The sequence below is a fragment of the Hyperolius riggenbachi genome, chromosome 5, assembly GCF_040937935.1.
Source record: "Hyperolius riggenbachi isolate aHypRig1 chromosome 5, aHypRig1.pri, whole genome shotgun sequence".
Lineage (NCBI taxonomy): Eukaryota > Metazoa > Chordata > Amphibia > Anura > Hyperoliidae > Hyperolius > Hyperolius riggenbachi.
The window spans coordinates 406729229-406748795 of record NC_090650.1 but is presented as its reverse complement, the minus strand read 5'-3'; the positions used below and the strand labels follow the sequence as shown (position 1 = coordinate 406748795).

At 40.3% G+C, this 19567-nt stretch overlaps 1 protein-coding gene across 13 annotated transcripts in view; it reads left to right on the top strand.

Annotated features, from left to right (window-relative positions):
* TRPS1 (transcriptional repressor GATA binding 1) overlaps positions 1–19567 on the top strand; it is a 415290-nt gene that overhangs the window by 225798 nt on the left and 169925 nt on the right. For all 13 annotated transcript variants that reach the window (XM_068237943.1, XM_068237938.1, XM_068237932.1 and 10 more), the window contains one exon: positions 3396–3996. In XM_068237943.1, the coding sequence (XP_068094044.1) occupies positions 3396–3996 (601 nt within the window). The remainder of the gene's footprint in view (positions 1–3395; positions 3997–19567) is intronic.

The window sequence follows — 19567 nt, the reverse complement described above, 5'->3', positions numbered from 1 at the left end:
TTTTGCCTACTGAACCTGACATAGCACATAGGTGGAAGGGAAATTCTCGCAGTACTGCTGAACTGTACACGCTTCCTGTGTTTAGCACAACGTCACTCTTTTCTCATCCGCTTCTCGCCGTGTTTGTAGTTGTGGTTGAAAGTGAAAGTGTTGCTGTAATGTTTTGATGCTGCAAAGCGGAAAAAAAAAATCTCCGTTCTGATGTTTCCACTTCACAAGTGACAAGCCGCCACTGACACAACATGAGCCATGAATATCTGCTCGATTTATTTTTCTTTTTAAGTTACATAATGCAGGTAGTTCCCAAGCTGTAAGACTGGCAGTCCCAGAATGCACCAGTGTTTGGTAGGCAAGTGTTGCAGGGTTCCATAGTTTATCCACCTGCCTTTTTAGGGGAGAACTCCACCCAGCGCACTTCAGTTGGTCGGAAGGGGTTAAAGTGTACCTGAGATGACTAAAATTTTAAAAAATATACATACCTGGGGCTTCCTCCAGCCCCCTTCAGGCTGATCAGTCCGTTGCTGTCCTCCTCGGCCACCTGGATCCTCTGCTAGGCGGCCTGGTATTTCTGCCAGTCTGCAAAGAGCGCACCCAGCGATGGGAGCGCGATGGGGCACACGGCCGGGTCGCACATGCGCAGCACACCCCAACTGGCGGAATTACCGAGCCGCCTGGCGGAAGTTCCTCTCAAGGATCACTCCAGTGAAAAATCTAAGCAGAACTGACAGGTTTTGGAGTAGTCAATCTCCTCATGGAGAATTGTAAGAGCTTTCTTTGTTTTCAGAAGCATTTTCTGAAATGCAGTTGCTAAGTCTAACGGCGGTTAGGGACTATGGCTGGTATCTTACTATTTTGGCAGTTAGACTTAGCAACTGCCATTCAGGAAATGCTTTTGAAAACCCTGAGAATCCCCCGTGAGGAGTTGGACCAGTCCAAAACCTGTCGGTTCTGTCAGACTTTAAAGGACCACTATCGCGAAAATCGTAAAAATGTAAAGTACATGTAAACATATCCAAATAAGAAGTACCTTTCTCTCAGAGTAGAATATGCCATATATTACTTTCCTCATATGCTGCTGTGACTTACAGCAGGTTGTAGAAATCTGACAGAACCGACAGGTTTTGGACTAGCTCATCTCCTCATGGGTGGATCTCAGTGTTTTATTTCTTTTCAAAAACACTTAGTGAATGACAGTTGCTCCGTCCAACTGCCCAAAAAATGTGCAGTGAGCAGGGAGGCTGGCCAGCATATTTGTATAAATCATTTTCAGGGAGTGTCTTTGTAAAGAAAAAAAGACCATGCAGAGAATCCCCCATGAGGAGATGAGCTGGTCCAAGACGTGTCTGTTCTGTCAGATTTCTACTACCCACTGTAAGTGACAGCAACATAGGAGAAAAGTAATTTATGGCTCATTTTCAGCAATACAAATCAACCAAACCTCTTCAATTCTATCTCTTAAATCACGGAAGCGACAGTGAACAACGCAAACAGGTCTCTGCAGTGCTCATCTTAGGCAGGTTCTCTTACTGTGACCGCCCAGAAATCATGTTTTGGCACCTGATGGAGTGCAGAAGAAGAGGCAAAGTCTGCGGGTGGAAGAGCGACACCCACCCCACCCCCCAGCCCGCAATTCATCAGTTACATTTAGAACAACAGAACTTTCTTATCGACTTGACAGCAACATGATTTTGTGCCAGTTGTGTGGTGAAGCTGTCTAGTCTTCCATTAAATAATTCTTCACAAGCCTACCAGAGCCAACCTGCAATGGAGATATCAGGGGAGACATAACTCTGCACGTCAGTAAACAGAGAGCAATGCAGCATGCTAATGGACTCACCGTAACAGTGCAAGTCCTCATTATTCACAGCATGTCCCACATTACACATCATTTAATGCTTCGCATCACCCCAGAGAGCCCACTGTAATATCACAGGAAGTGTATGGATAATGCAAGATACAGAACGAGGCAGCGCAGGCAGATATACAGATACCAGGCGGATGGATAGATAGATAGATAGATAGATAGATAGATAGATAGATAGATAGATAGATAGATAGATAGATAATGGAAGGATGGATAGATTGGTAGATAGATAGATCGATAACAGATTGGTAGGTATATAGACAGACTAGATAGATAGATAGATAGATAGATAGATAGATAGATAGATAGATAGATAGATAGATAGATAGATAGATAATGAAAGGATGGATAGATTGGTAGATAGATAGACAGACAGACAGACAGACAGACAGACAGACAGACAGACAGACAGACAGACAGACAGATAGATAGATAGATAGATAGATAGATAGATAGATAGATAGATAATGGAAGGATGGATAGATTGGTAGATAGACAGACAGACAGACAGACAGATAGATAGATAGATAGATAGATAGATAGATAGATAATGGAAGGATGGATAGATTGGTAGATAGACAGACAGACAGACAGACAGACAGACAGATAGATAGATAGATAGATAGATAGATAGATAATGGAAGGATGGATAGATTGGTAGATAGACAGACAGACAGACAGACAGACAGATAGATAGATAGATAGATAGATAGATAGATAGATAATGGAAGGATGGATAGATTGGTAGATAGATAGACAGACAGACAGACAGACAGACAGACAGACAGACAGATAGATAGATAGATAGATAGATAGATAGATAGATAGATAGATAGATAGATAGATCTGCACATACATCATGCAATCTGCCTTTTCACTCTTTTGTACAGTGCTACACTAAATACATTTGATTAGATTGGAGATTGCATAGTGTATGGTCAACAATAAACAGATAGGCAGCAGTAGATAGACAATTAGATAGTAGATAGATAGGTATTATTTTACACTTCATGTACCGTATCTTATTTAGCTTTTTTAAATACTAATTTTGTTTGTTTTTTTGTTTAATAAAATGTTGAAATTGCTTCTCGGTATCATAAGTATATGCGATTTGTATGCTTATTTGATGCAAATTAGCCTAAAAAGAGACCATTTTCAATCTGCATTTGCTTAACATTAGCATAACATTTGCATAACCATCTCAAGTAACTTGCTGACTGCTCTGGTTCTGAATTAGCTGTTCAGCCCCTGTGGTAGGACGAGTTGTACCTCCAGAAAGTAAAAGCTTATTTGTAAGTCATTCTCAGAAATAACCCATAGATTACTATATATCTGCAGCTATCTGAGCTCTGGTTAGGAAAGTGAAATATGAACACAATTGCATCTCTAGAACTAAACGTAGGGCAGATCATTCTTCATTTTGGTGCAGAAAGTGGCAGATTTATTTGCTAAATTGTACTAATTGCCTGTGGAATGTATATTTTGTGCAACTGGAAATCATGGCTTTTTTTTATCTCCATTTAATTTTTAGGAGGGTCCATAACTGCTACAAGTGTCGGCAATGCAGCTTTACCGCAGCTGACACTCAATCTCTTTTGGATCACTTCAACTCTGCACATTGCCAGGAGTCAGATATCACTACATCTAATGGTGGAGAGGTCCACGGGATGTCTTCCATCAAGGAGGAGCCAAAAACGGAGATGAAGGTCTACAACCTTGTCACCCCTGATTCTAAGATGGGAGAAGCCATATACGACAGCACTGTGAAGAGGGAAAAGCCAGATGACAGGGAGGTGCTCAGGGAGAAGGCCTGGTCCGAGGGGTCGGTGGACGACCTCCGTAACGTGGCCTGGAGAGGAGCAGACATACTAAGGACAAGTCCGTCCTATACTCAGATTGGGATGGGCCTTTTGACCACGGTGTCTGTCAGCCAAGAGCAGCAGAAGTCCTCAAGAGATAGCCCAAATGTTGAAGCTGCACATCTGGCCAGACCTTTGTATGGCTTGCCTGTAGACACCAAGGGATTTCAGAGTACAGCTGGAGCTAGTGGAGAAAAATCGGGACCGCTAACCCCACAATTTCCTATTGCTGGCGATAGCAAGTCCAAGGAGGAATCCCAGTCACTTCTCCGGGTAAGTCCCGATTTACATTAAGCAATACACCGCTTACTTTCCTAAAGCATGCCTATAGAACTCCTATGTTCCATATTGACTCGTTGTATCACAGTTGAAATAAAAAGTATTTATCTTGACACATGGAATGCTGAAGAACTGAGCAATATTCCCACAGTAGTTATTGCTCAATATTGCAGGCTAATTAGCACTTATTAAAAATCAGCAAAAAATTTAGTCTTTGTGGTGCTATAACTACCAGTGAGGTGTATCTTCCATACATACTTAGAATATATTAACGTGTATGTATCTAGCATGGAAATTATTGTTGGTGTTGGTTGTTAAGGACCCCCACGTTGTTTGCAGTTCAGTATCTTTGGTTACAGCCACTGTGATAATGTTTATATGAAGATGAGCTGCATGTTCATGTTTTTGTGTTCCAGAATAACATGGGGCAAAATTACAAGTAATTTTTTTTTGCTGGTACCCTCCTCACCCTAAAAATGCGAGCTCTGCGCTAAAACCGTATAGGCTGATATCACTATAGATAGGCTGTGGACCATCCCAATATTGTATCCATCTGTAGGTGTTAGGGTGTAGTTACAGGAGGGAGGTTCAAGTAAATAAAAGTTTGACTTTATCACACCCCCATTCCTAAACTTTATGGAGTGTTTCATGTTTTTTAGCCTCATAAATTATTTAAGTCACAATTTTCTCAGCATGATTTTAACAGCCTGCTTTAAGAAAACTCGAATGGGTTATACCATGTGCCTGTAGTAATAGGTGTCCAAAAAGCCTTTGTTTTTGAACAACTGTCACCATTTGACCATAGTGCAGTGGTGAACATTGTCTCCTGTACCAGCAAGAATGCAGGTGGAGTGGTTTGGTCATGGAAGGCAGAGTTTGCACTTCCCATTCCTGATGGTGCTGCAGATCCTTGACCATTTGCTCTGAGAAAGGAGTGGGGGGTGGGGTTAGAACACTGTTTGATTTCTGGTATCAAAGTCAAACTTCCTCCTTTCAGGATTGGACGGGGAAATACTTACCTTCAGAAATGCCTTGGGAGCCTATTGCTATAGCTACGCAGGGGCAGGTTTACTTTTATTATTTAAAAAATCTTCAGGTCCACTTTAACACAAAATATGTTTGTTAAGTTAATCAGACCAAAAAGAAAAAAAAGAGCGAGATTTGATTGTATAATTATTTACTTTTATCAGTCACTCATTTTTGTAGAGCGATAGAGACCAGGTTTTTTAGGATCAGCATCTACCAGTTGTTAACGTCTGAATTTTCCTCAATGTCAGGTAGATTTTTTTGAGGGACTGCATCTTTTGGGTTTTTTCATTTTTTCTCTCTTTTTTTTGTGAGTATTTGATGTAATACTTTTTTATTTGCACGCATATAATTGACTGTGGGATTAGTCTTTGTAAATTGTAATCCCTTCATGGGTTCACTGAAAACTGTACTGAGCATTGAGTACCAATTCCAGCGATCTAATGCTGAGAATACACGGCTCGATTCTGAACCATTTAGATGGCTCAACAGATAATTTCCAACATGTCCGATCTCTCGTCCAATCGTTTTGCCGCTCGATTCCACATTGAGGACAATGCAAAAAGATAAGAAAAACGAGCAGAAGATAAGAGAATCGCCTGCAAAATTGAGCGGGGAATCAATCAATCGAGTGGCATTACAAAGGGAATTAGACTCCTAAAACTACTCCTGGTACAATTTTTGTGCCGAGAAACAAGTATCATGCAATATATGTTCAAAACAGTTTAAGATGATCGAGAAATAAAAACCTGCTACTAGAAACCTGGCATTATTTAGATTGTTATCTGTGTTTGAGGGCTCATAGATCAACCATTAATTAATAATTATATGAACTTTTCATTATATTTTTTTTTTCTGGCTCAATAATCCTCTTCTGGAAGACGAACTTTGATTTAAATTTGTAATTGTTTTATAGCAGGGGATATAATTAATACAGGTATCATTATAAGCTTAAATAATATTATCAGATTTTGGGGAAAGTATAATTATCCACTTATAAATATTGCGCTAAAGATTTTAACCATGAACACCCACATTAAATATTACACATTTCTGTAGTGCTGACACTTTTCTTCAGCATGTTACACAGGACATTGAATGATTCACATCTCTAATGGCCCATACTCACGGGCTACTTTTCTTGCTTGTAGCTAGCACAAGGGAGCGTGTGCGCGACAGTTCGGCGACAGCTCGTCGCCAAGTCCCTCCGCATACACACGCGGAAGTGGGACTAGGGATGCGACGGAAGCTGTCGCCGACGTTCCTCCCCCCTGCCGGAAACTCAATGCTCCGGTTATTAGGTTGCTGTCGCTAGTCCGCATACACACGCGGACTAGCGACAGTTGCGGCGAAGTTGCGGCGGCAACTGTCGCCATGCGATTGACCGCCGCCAATCGCCTGGTGACAGCAGCGACGATCGACGGTTCTGGGTGCGCGCCTCATACTCACGGGCGACCTGTCGCCGCAACACGCGCATGCCACGTGGTTGCGGCGACAATTGTAGCCCGTGAGTATGGGACATTACCGTCTCAAAGAGGCTCACAGTCAAGTCCTCTTATTATAGCCAGAGGGCAATTTTGGGTGTGGCCAACTTACCCACTTCTTTGAAGCATCCAGAACATCCCCAGAAAACACATGCCGATTTGGGGCTAGCATACAAAACCACATGGAGATATGGGGATAACAAACAAAACCACATGCAAATGTGGAGAGATTGTGTTCTGCCAGGGAATCAAACTTCGTACCCTAGAACTTTGCCTAAAGGTCAAGGGTTCTGATCACTCACCGGTAGCTATTCAAGTCTTAAAGAGAACCCGAGGTGGGGATCTTAGAAAGAAATCTATACACAGAGGCTGGGTCTGGCTATAGTGCCCAGCCTCTGTTGCTAGTTGAATCCCCCCTAAGTGCCCCCTGGGCTTCGCTCTAGCCCATAAATTACGGCTGCGCTCTCGGGCATTGTTTACCTCCCTAATGTCACTCACGCTGCTCCCCCCGCCCCCTGCAGAGCGCCGGTCCCCGCCCACGTCCCTTCCCTCCAATCAGCGGGGATGGAAGGGACGCGGGCGGGGACCGGCGCTCTGCAGGAGGCGGGGGAGTGGCGTGAGTGACATTAGGGAGGTAAATACAGCCCGCTGCGACACGCTACGTGTCGCCAGCGCGGCTGTAATTTATGGGGGAGAGCAGAGCACAGGGGGGACTTAGCGGGGATTCAACTAGCAACAGAGGCTGGGCACTATAGCCAGACCCAGCCTCTGTGTATAGATTTCGTTTTAAGATCCCCACCTCGGGTTCTCTTTAACATAAACAACAGCTACTGGTATTAGCCACTTCTCGTTTTCTATTGTAATTTAAAAATTTAAAGTGAACTGCATTTGTGGTACATTATTTTCTAATTTACCTATTAGGCAGGGGAAAAAAAAAACAAAAAAAAACCATATATATATATATATATATATATATATATATATATATATATATATATATATATATATAAAACAACGTGGAATTGCAGCACACAGCTCTTCGTTTTATTAGAGCAAACAAATTAATGCAAACAGCAGCAGACAGTTTCGGTCGCCCCCGACCTTCATCAATGTATATATATATATATATATATATATATATATATATATATATATATATATATATATATATATATATATATATATATATATATATATATATATGAATGAAAAATACAAGCAAAACAAAAACAATATCCATGTTTGACTGCTATGTAGTACTCAGAATCTCAATATAATGAAGAATGAAATATAAAGTCAATAATCGATTAAGTCACATTTATTGTTTGTGTTTAATGTTAATTCATAATAAAATTAATTCATAGATCATAAACAATAAATAAAAAATGTAACTATATTCTCAGATATATAATACACATGCAATCTGCATTCCTTCTATGTTGTTTTCAGGCATGCCTGTATATGTGTTATTTCATTTATTTGTGTTTTTACATTTTTTTAAGGAAATTGTCTCTTAGACTTTTTTCATTTTTCTAAATGTGAGAGAATGTGTTAAGCATTTTCCCGAATATTGTACAGTGTGTTTTCAAGATATCAATCAAGGAACATTTCCAGAATCATCGCTTGGCTAATCAAAAAAGCTGTCAAATCTTTCTTTGTTTTCTTCCAATGTCAGCGTTGTCATATGGAAAGTATTATGTTTGTAAATCTTAATGTTTCCTTTGAACACTGAGGAAAATATTCTCGTGGACAGTTTAGAGACTGTAGGAGCAAGTAACATTATATTTTGTAATTCGGCTTGTGATGCCCTGTGCATGTATTACTGTCACAGTACATTAGGCTAACCTTATATTAATTCTGGTCGGTGGACATGATGGCATACATTTTTTTTTTTTTTTAACTTCTACCACATGGCACAGAAGGTTGATTACATCAATAGGATGGCAAATTCTCCTCGTTTTTCCCCATGTTTTGGATTTTTTTTGCAGGGCTGTGGAGTCAGTACAAAAATCATCCAACTCCGACTCCTCAGTTTATGAAACCACCGACTTTGACTCCAACTCCAGGTACCCAAAATTGCTCCGACTCCTCAACTCTGACTCCTTAGTCTAATTTTTTTACAAAATCTATGAATTTGGTTCAAAAATCATCCGACTCCGACTCCTTAGTTTATTAAAACCACCCACTCCAGGTACCCAAAATTGCTCCGACTCCTCCACTCTGACTCCACTGCCTTGTTTTTTTGAGCATCTAATTCAGTAATTTCCTAATGCCCAATGTTACCATGTTACCTTTACAAAGGCTATGAATTTGGTTCAAAAATCATCTGACTCCGACTCCTCAGTTTAATGAAACCACCGACTGCAGGTACCCAAAATTGCTCAGATTCCTCGACTATGACTCCACAGCCCTGTTTTTTTGAGCATCTAATTCAGTAATTTCCTAATGTCCAATGTTACCATTATTTTAATGTTTAGCTATAGCTTTGTCACCTGTTGCTCTTCCTTAATGGTTGACATAGTTTGTAGCAACATCGCATCAAGACTAGGCAATTGATGTGCTTACAACATTAGCAAAGCCCAAAGGATCATATGTATTTATAATACTGATAAGACCTGGTACTTGATGGTCCTTGTTCTTTTTCTACGCATGATGTTGTAAGTCATATATGTTTCTAAATATGTTTAGCTTTGTCTGACTATCTGGGCTATGACAACTGATTATACTGTATGTACAGTTGTACTGTATGTTAACAATTGTTAAATATTGAAATGAAAAAACTTAATTTATTTCAAAAAAATCTCCTCGTTTCAAAGAGGCGAATTGAAAATTAGAGATGGAATATTTTGGAAGCACCCTCTGCCTTTCTGTTGCTGTTCATGCCCTTTTTTGTATCAGTGCAAAGGATCCGGGGTATAGAGGTACAGATTCCTTCTATCTATCAAAGGAGAGCACACTTGATCAAGCCCATAAAATTGATAGCTTAATTAAAAATAATGAGTATATTACACTTGCACAACCTCAGGTCGAATGAACTTGTTCTGAGCCTGTTGAATCCTGCCCATGACCAGGTACGCGGTTAAACACCACGGGTATTGGCTTTCTTTTGTAACTATTTATTTCTTATTGTAGTTTTTAATAGCAGGCAGCGTGTTACTGACTGGTACTGACCTAATTTGCTCAGGTTTTTTTAGGCTACAAGTCATTGGAGAACGTGAGTGATCCTGTAACCTTGGCCTAGACGGTCTAAAAATCATCTGTGTTTTAAAGGAAACACAAGGTGAAAATAAACGGATGAGATAAACAATTGTATGTATCCTCCTTCTCCTTAAAACTACCTTTTTTAATATATGTTCCACAGTTGTACTTTATATTTAAATCTACTTTTTAAGTTTTGTTTTTCATTGTCTCTGCACAATGACACATTCATTGAAGTATGCCAGAGCTAAAATCTATAGACTATTGACCCCTTTTTTAATCACTTTCCTGCTCTCATTTTAGGAAGACTGCTAGGAATGTGTTTTATAGTTGTAATTCCTCATCAGTGAAGGTTACACTAAAGTCCGACCCTGTCCCGACCCAGAAACTGTCACTTGCATACCTGATGTTTAACTCTTTCAGGCAGAATAAGAAATAAAAAAGGAACACAACATAGTTATTTGTGTGCTTAGCATTGTACATACACATATCTATCTCACCATGTCGCATGTCAGCTTGCATATGCTATTCTGATAAGGCACGCTAACTCTGATAAGGCCCCATAACTCTAAAGCCCCATCTACACGATACGATTCTTTGTACGATTCGATTACGATTCTATCTACGATCCGATTAAATCCGACATGTCCGATCGGGATTCAATTCGATTGAATTCGATTTGCCATTGCAAAACAATGGCAAATCGAATTGAATCGAATCGAATCCTGATCGGACATGTAGGATTTAATCAGATCGTAAATAGAATCGTAATCGAATTTTATAAAGAATCGTATCATGTAGATGGGGCTTAATAAGGCACGCTATTTGTCTTAGTGAATTTGTCTTAGTGAATCAAGCCCCTAGCGCCCTGGTTTGCGCCCACAAAGTGTTAAGGCTTACTAACCGGCTTAGCGCCAGTTAGTGAATCAAGCCCCATAGGTTTCAATATCCCACCATTCTATCTAAATATAACAAAAACTTGACCTTAGTTGGGTTTGAAGATGTATTTGCTCAGTAGCACCTCCTAATCTTCAGGAATCATGGAAATCTAACCATTACGTAACAACTAAACTCTTTTGGCTGCCAACTCATTAATATTAATGGTTTGAAGGTTCCCTGGGACATCCCTGCCCGAAGGTATGTACTAATCCCTACGTGCGTTGATTTCTTCCAACATGCAAACCACATGCACGCATATATGACAGAGAGGGTGTAGGAATCCTTGGCAGCAGAAAGCATTATTTGGGTGTGTAACAGCAGACAGCACTGATAAAGTGGGTCAAAATGACATTGAAAACCTCAAGGAAAAAGAGTGAATCACAAACTGTACGTTGAGGCAGCCCTATAATACTGGAGGCTCTTTAGTAAACACATGCTAATACAGAGGTTGCTATGTCGGTCTTGGCTCCGATTTAGTAAAATAAGCTAATCTAGAAACAGGATCAGAAATTTATCTACAAATAAATATCAGTGAAACATAAAAGCATAGTTCCATTTGTGAATATATTATTGATTAGTATGTCCTTGGATTAAAGGAGGTGTCTTCTTACTTGTTTACTTAAAGTATACCTGTAAGGAGAAAAAAGAGGGGGGTACTTACCTAAGGAGGGGCAAGCCTCTGGATCCTAATGAGGCTTCCTCTATTCTCTTTAGTCTTGCCAGCTGGGCCCAACCTACGGCCCGTGGGCCATTTGCGGCCCGCAAAGCTGTCTTTTGTGGCCCACGGATGTATACCACCACAAGGATGCTGAGGATAAGGGGATTTCATCATATGTAAACAGCGTACTCGTGTTCTCTGCAGTAGCGCTGTGATAGTTAGAGACACTCACCCATTGGTTGCTGCAGGAACTTCCCTCCAATAAGAATAAGGCTGATTCCTATTGGAGGGAGGTTCCTGCAGCAACCAATAGGCGAGGGTAGGTATGAGAGAAGAATGAGGGTAGGTATGAGAGAAGAATCTGCTGTGGGGCAGGAGATGGCACCGGTAACCGTTAGGACAGATTCTTCATGCTTCTCCTCTCCCTTCTGAACGCTTTGCAACTTCTGCAGTACCCCGATCTCTGGGGTTGCCAGCCATCACCCACTACCCGGCTAGCCTGTAAAAAACTTTCTTGGCCCCATAAAGTGTTCCCCCTGCTGACCTTCACCCGCGCCTTGGTCAGGGCAAATAATTGAGGCCCCAGCTTTTAGCTAAACAGTAGGCCGCAACTACCTGCAAGCTCACACAGCAGCTTTCTGATCACCCAGAAAGCTGCTGGTCACAGCAATAACCCCCTCATTCTGTATTAAGAATAAATGTTACAAACTTGGAGCCAAATATTCAGAAATTAGTTTCTGAAAAACAGCTGCAAACTTCACATTAAGAAAATGGGCATGAAATGGTGAGTGCAACAATTCTTGGTTTGTCATTTTCTTTCCTTTTCCAATGCCATGTTAACTAGAAAAATGTTGATGTATACATTTTGTATGTATGTGTTCTGGCCCGTGAGATTTATCTTAATATTAAGTGCGGCACTCGGGTAAAAAAAGGTTGGACACCACTGGTCTTGGGGATCCAGTGCTGGCAGCTCCCGGAAATGGTGCGCACAGTCATAGGAGGGCTGCAGCGTGTGACAATATTTGCACTCCTGCGCATGCGCAGTACAAGCTTCCCCTCGGGCTCATGCAGGAATAGCCAAACCTGATCGGGTCCTCTCTGCCCAGAAAGAAAACAGTTGAAAGATGAATTGAGGGCGGCTTTTTTTAGGGGGCAGTATGGGGAAATAATATATACGGTAGTTAGTATTTTTTATATTGTTTGTTAGTTTTGTTTGTTTGTTCTATTTTTTTTTCCCTGTCAAGGATGCTTAATTACACATGGGCAGTGTTCCTTCACCAAAGTGCTAGACATAGTCTAGGACACCAATGGACACAGGTAGGGGTGGTCAATAATATGCAAATTATTCTGCATTAATAAAGAATTATGCAGTTGTTTAATGCAACTGTATCCAGTGTGAAAATGAACCTAAGGTGGGATTCAGTTGGGCCAAATTCAAGCTGAATAAATCTGTATAAAAAATTGCATACCGCAGAATTATTTTGCATCTCTCTGACCATTCCTAGTCACAGGTGTTAACAAATTTTAGGTATCGGTTCTTTAAAAGTGAACTTCAGCAAATAGGGAAAATAAATAAATGAATCAATACATTGCAAAGTGAGAAGTTGAAAAATAGAAGAAAGCACAAGAAATGATTGATATTCACCATGTCATTTCTTCATATTGTTTGATCCACAATCAGCCTGCACGTCATCATCTTTACTACTGGCAGACATGAAAAAAGCAGACAGCACCAACTGCCGTTATCTATAGCCTCTACAATGCAATAGGCTGAAGCCTCTAACAATGCAATAGGCTGAAAGTTTTTTTTAAAAATAGATATACAAATGCACAGAGAGAGATACTGGTTGCTTGGCAGTTGGAAATAGGCATTATTTCCCACAATGCAACACTTTTCACAGACAGGAAACTGTCAGGACCTAGGTCCTGACATCACATGGTGGGAGGGGCTTCACCTTACAGACCCCCATGATGATCTATTGGAGAAAAAGTAAAGATTTCTCATGGCAAAGGGGGTATCAGCTACTGATTGGGATGAAGTTCAATCCTTGACTACAGTTCCTCTTTAAATTCCAGCAGTAAAATATGTTTTTTGGGTTTCGTAATGTGCCTCCCGTGATGGCTTCTTAACTGGTCCTTCTGGCTGGCGGTTCTCACACAGGTCTGCCCGGCTCTGATTTATGGCGCAAATTACTCTTGAGAAACAGCCTAACTACAAATAAATAATCCACTGAAAAGTAACCTGTCAAGTCAATTTATATTGAGACAAATAATCTGCAGTAGTACTACATCTGCAGCTCATATTTATTTAAAATGTTTACACAGTCGTTATATGGAGTCATTGTTGATGTAAGATACCTTGTTTGTCATGCCGTGTGAAGTGGCTGTTTTTCTATATTTGTAGATATGTCTCCCTCTCTATATATTTATTTTTTCTTTTAAGAAGCTCCCATTGAAGACTGGGAGTGAAAAGACATTTATTGGGTAGGAGTGGTACGTATATTTTCCCCATGTGCCTTTCATGTGTAAGCTTCCTTCTTTGAAGACCTTTTAGCAGAGATGTGCCATCAACATAAAGCGTTTTTGCCCGTCTGAAAGAATACAATTATCCACATTAACGACTTAAAGCTACTTTATTAGGCGTGGCGTTCTACTTAGCGCTTGCCAGTCACATAATGACAAAAACACATTTTTTTTTTTATTGTTCACAAATCATAAACTTTCTTTTAATAAATGGGATTCTTTTCTGGTCCACCACTCAAAATCCCGGAGGTTCTTCACATCCCGCTCCTCTTCCACAGATCGATGGACCTTCATATTCTACACCAGACTTTCTCAATCAGGGTTCCTTGAGAATTTGCAGGGGTTCCCTGGCATTTCTTCCCTTCAAGGTGAACTTCCTCAGCTGACAGGTTGAGAAATTTTCAAATTACGTCCTCCTCAATTTCCTCTTCACTTGATGGGTCCCCCAATGTTCTTACCATTTTCCCTAGCCTCCACATGGTGGCCCATCTTGCAAGCGTCATAAAACAAGTGTGGACATCGTAATCTTCCTTCCCATAACAAGTGTAGCCACAAAAACACCTGATCTAAAGGATGGACCCCTTTATCGTAGATAGGGAAGTAGTAGTTGGGACCACCTTACAGCTCTGCTCTCTCCCCTGCGATGGCCCCCTGATCAAAATACACATTATTCATCTCTATTCCCAGTGCCCAACTCTATGGTGCATGAAAACATTATTAAAGTTACATACACTTGTTACTGTATCCTGTTGTGCAGCGTGCAGCTCAGCACAATCTAATCTGTAGTCCTCCTTTTCTTGACTCTCCTATGGGACTCTGTGTGGTTGCCATACTAGCTCTGTCTTTGTCTTTGAACACGTATTTTTGAGAGGATATCTATATTATGCAACAAAAAGTTTGAAACCAAATTAGTTTTACTACAGTTCAGACACTTCCCAACAAGGAACAATTAAACCAATAGCTACATAAAAAAAATCTAGGCTCAGCCAAGAATTCATTTTACTGGGAGGCAGGGGAACAATCATCACAAACAGTGCCAACACTTGCCTATCAAGGAAAAACAATAAACAAAGAATAACATCCAGGCGTTATTTTCCAACAGTGCTCAGTAGACACGTGTTGGACATGATATTGCATGGCTAATTGATGATACCTGAAAACACATGAGAGGCCCATCTACCACATTGACCATCAGTGATCTTACACCACTTCTGAAAAGAAAAAAAATCTTTAGAAAGGCTTACTTTTTAATACTCTTGACATTCTTTTTTTCCCTATAAATAGCCTAGGCTGAAGTTGTAGCTTGGGGTTTAACAATATTGGTCTTCAGAAAGAACCCCTCATCCCCCCTTGGTTGCACTTATGTTTATATTCTGATATTCCTCTCATTTTTTTGTTCTATGCCACTCCTAGAGCCTGATGTTCTTTGGTATTTGTTTTTATGAGTTCTCCTTTCTTTGCTCACTAGTTATTATGTACGTTGTCCCAATCTCTATTTTAGTTGGGTAATAAATGCGATTAGTGCATGGCGTGCTTCCCCCAAGATCACATACAAATTTCTATGTTGCTGGTAGAATTCAGGCAGATGAGGCAGATGCTGGAGAAAGTGACTCCACGAAGCCAAAATAAAGTTGTGTGTCCTACGCCAATATTTGTCTTTCTCTTCTCGTTGTGAAGTTGGTAAACAAAACCTCCAATCTTGTCTAGACCTTCACTGTCTTATGTCTTGGTTATTTTAAGTCACGTTGAAAAAAAAAAAACAACTATAATTTTAGAGGGAACTTAAAATACTTTTTTTTCCTTGGTAAAAGAGATTCTAGGCCTAAATATAGCACGTGGTACCCTGTATTTTACAGAATAGCACAGCTAGTATTGTTTCATAGCCAAGCTACTCTTTTATTCAGAATATAAATGATCTAACCAGTCCCACATGTTACTGCCGAAATTTTATTTCAAGCCGTCGATTTGTAAAACAAGCACACAATGCTGGAATGTGAGAATGTGTTAAACCTGCTGACCTTCCCTTCCAGTAAGGTATTAAAATATACACAAGAGTTGCTGGATGTCTTCACATTTGAACTTGCCTTTGTAGAGCAGAGGCAAGGCAGCGATGGGATTTTACAGCAGTTATTGCCGTGTGTATGGCCTCAGAGTCTGCTGAGGAGCTCTCTGCGTTAAGCGGGAATGAGATAATGAAATGCTTCTTCTTGTGACTCCATACCACTATGGACTAGACTGCGTTTAGGATCGTGTGGAATTTATCCTCAAGTTATTTTGTAATGTTGTTTCAAAACTTAATAGATTTTCAGTTTGTAAATTCGTTCAGTTTTTTTGGGGGAGTGGATTTCTTTTCTTTCTTCTCTTACTTTTGTCCCACCTTTTCTTTTTCTTCCTCTTACTCCGCTTCTTTCTCCTTCTCTTCCTCATTTTTCTCTTCCTCCTTTTCCTCCCTCCCACTCTTCATCTTCCTCCTTCTTCTCTTCCTCCTTCTTCTCTTCCTCTTCCTTTTCCTCCTTATCTTCATCTTCTCTTTTTCTTCCTCCTTCTTTTCTTCCTCTTCATTTTCCTCCCTCCTCTTCATCCCTCCTCACTTTTACTTCCTCTTCATCCTTCTTTCTTCTTCCTCCTCTTTCTCCCCAAAAAATCCTCATGCACATTTCTGCCTCTACCCCCTGCAGAGGCAACTGTAGAACAATGTTGTTGGACAGTGGTGTTGACTAGATCATCGACAAGGCAATTCTAGGCTGTAACCTAGGGCCTGGAGAAAGTCTAGGGTCCTGCTGGATGCTAGCCCCCACAAAATATTACTAAAAAAAAACGTCCAGGTGGCCATCAGCGGTGGGCAAAAACTGCTATCTTTCCTAGGGCCCCCAGTTCCTCTCAATCCATTTCCGGTGCTGACACTAGATTTTTACCTCAGGTGATCATGAATGATCAACTCAGGAGATAAAAATCTGGCATATGTACTAGCCTTTAAAAGACATCTGAGATGAAAATAAAATGATGAGATAAACAATTTTATCTAACCTCCTTCTCCTAAAAATGACTTTTTTTAATTATCTTGCAGAATTATTTTATATTTTAATCTAATTTTTAACCTCTTTATGGCTTCATTGTTGCTGCTCAATGGCACCTTCATTGCGGTATACCAAAGCTGAAATCTGTGAACTGTTAATCCTTTTTATCTTTTTCCTGCTCTCAGAAGCTATTCACTAACAGCACAGTGTTTTATGGCTGTAATTGCTTATCAGTGAGAGCTATGCTTTAGTCCGACCTAGTCCCGCCCTGGACAGAAACTATCACTTGCATACCTGATGTTTAACTCTTTCAGGAAGAGAAAGAAAAAAAGGAACATAGCATAGTCATTTGCACATGTCTATTTCATCATGTCACATGTCACCTCGGTTATTCTTTAAAAAAAACTGTTCCACGCCCTTCCACAGCGACTCCCTTTGGTGTGTGTGATTTCCTCCTATCAGATCAGATCAGAGGCTTTGATGCTGTTGGTGAAAGTACAATGCTCATTCATAAACATGCACAAGATAGACATCATAATGACAAATAATCTGATTGTTTTATGGAAACGCTTAACTATGGCTTTATTATTATTTTTTCCTGTTTTTTGTTTTACAATAAGCCATGGTTCTACTTGCAGGGACTGGTCTACTTCAGTTTAATCTGTTTGCCTGGGGGTTATCCATCAGCTTTCATGTCGATCCCAGCCAATTAAAAGAATAACAGACATTAAACACAAGGGATTTATTCAGCTATACACATTGTTTTCTGATTTTTCTTTTAAGGCAGGATATAATTATTTGCAGCAAAGTTTTCAGGATATAACTATTACTTATCGCTTAAATAAACAGTAACGTTGTATGTGTGCTATCATGGGATGCAAGCTGCCCCTGATCTGTAGAGGTGATCTCCTGAACATTGTTGTATGTGTAGAGGGCCTGGATCGTTGTGGTTGGCAGATAAAACCTAGCTAAACTCAAAACCGAACAAGATCAAACTCTCATACACATGGTAAAAACATGAAGTTTTGAATCACTGTAAAAAGGGGAAAAAATAAATCAGTATGTTGCAAAGAGAGAAGAGAGATCAAGAAATTGATATCCGTCATGTAATTTGTTAATATTGTTTGATGCACAATCAGCCTGCATGCCATCATCTTTACTACTGGAAGACATGAAAAAAACAGACAGCACCAACTGCTATTATCTCTAACCATACCCACTAACAATGTGATAGGCTAAAGGGTTGTTGTTGTTTTTTATAGATATAAATATGCACAGAGGGATATACTGGTTGCTTGGCAGTTGGAAACAGCTTTTCCCCCCCCCCCCACAGTGCAACAAGCGTCACAGACAGGAAACTGTCAGGACCTAGGTGCTGACATCACACTGTGGGAGGGGTTTCACCACAATATCAGCACATTCCAACCACAACAACACACCACAACTTTCCTGCACATTCCAAGCAAAGAAGGAATTGAATAAATCAATTGTTATTTGTTAGAGTACCTGTGATATTACCTCTCTTAACTTACTTGAGTACTTTTTTCATTTGCTAGGTCTTGAAAAGTTATTCTATTAATAATCTGAAAATAGATAAGGTGAGATAACTTGTGAGAAAGTTAAGTACATCAGGACCAATAAGCCTATGTGAGGAGGTGGGACTTACTGTAGTTCACAGGAAGTTAGTGAAGTGCAGTTTGTAAGACCTCAGTCTGCCAACAGGAAGTTACTAAGGTTCACAGGAAGCTAGGGGGGTACAGTTTGTAAGACTTCAGTCTGCCAACAGGCAGCTACTAAGGCACTAGTGGTCTTATGACTGTATGGATGGCTGATGGCTATGACAGAGGCAGGGTAACTAAAACTAGGTTTATTTACAGTTTTCACCAACTCTCTACATAAGCAACATCTTCACTCCCTGTTTCTAGCAAGGGCATAACAGGAACATACTATCAACAACAGTCTAGCAAATCGTATTAGTTAAACAAGAAGAATAGTGACATCTACAGGCCAGATGTATGAACACCAGAGGTGCATAGCTGCAGGACAGCAGATAAAAGGCAGAAAAAAAAATGCCTAAACAAGAGATAACATTTAAAGATGAAGCTAACAGTGTCTCCCCTCATCTTTTCTGCAGAAGCAGAGGTAACAAATGGCGAAAGAGGATACAGCAGTTGAAATGTTAGATTTTTAAAATAAAATGTCTAAAAAATGATAGGCTATTCAATTTCAGCTAATTTCAGCACCTTAATGGGGAGGGTGCAGCTGCATTGGGGGAGAAGATGGCTAAACGGTTGGAGGAGATTTTAAACTAGGATCTGGGGGGAGGCGGGAGGATAAAGTCTCAACATATAGACAAGATAAGGTAAAAAGACAGTGGGAGCCTAACATTATGGGGGGTGGAGAGGGGGGTGGGGACAGTGTAAAGATTAAGGAGGTTGGTAAAACTTCAAGTAGCCCATTTCAGGTAAACAAAATTGGTAAATGTGGTGGTAAAAATATAAAGTGCATGATAACCAATGCTCGGAGCCTTGCAAATAAAATAGATGAACTAGAGTTCATTCTGAATGACAAAGGCTATGACATTGTGGGAATAACCGAGACATGGATGGATGAAAGTCATGACTGGATAGCCAATTTAAAAGGATACAATGTGTTCAGGAGGGATAGAACAGGGAAAAAAGGTGGAGGGGTTTGTCTCTTTGTTAAGAATTCTTTTACAG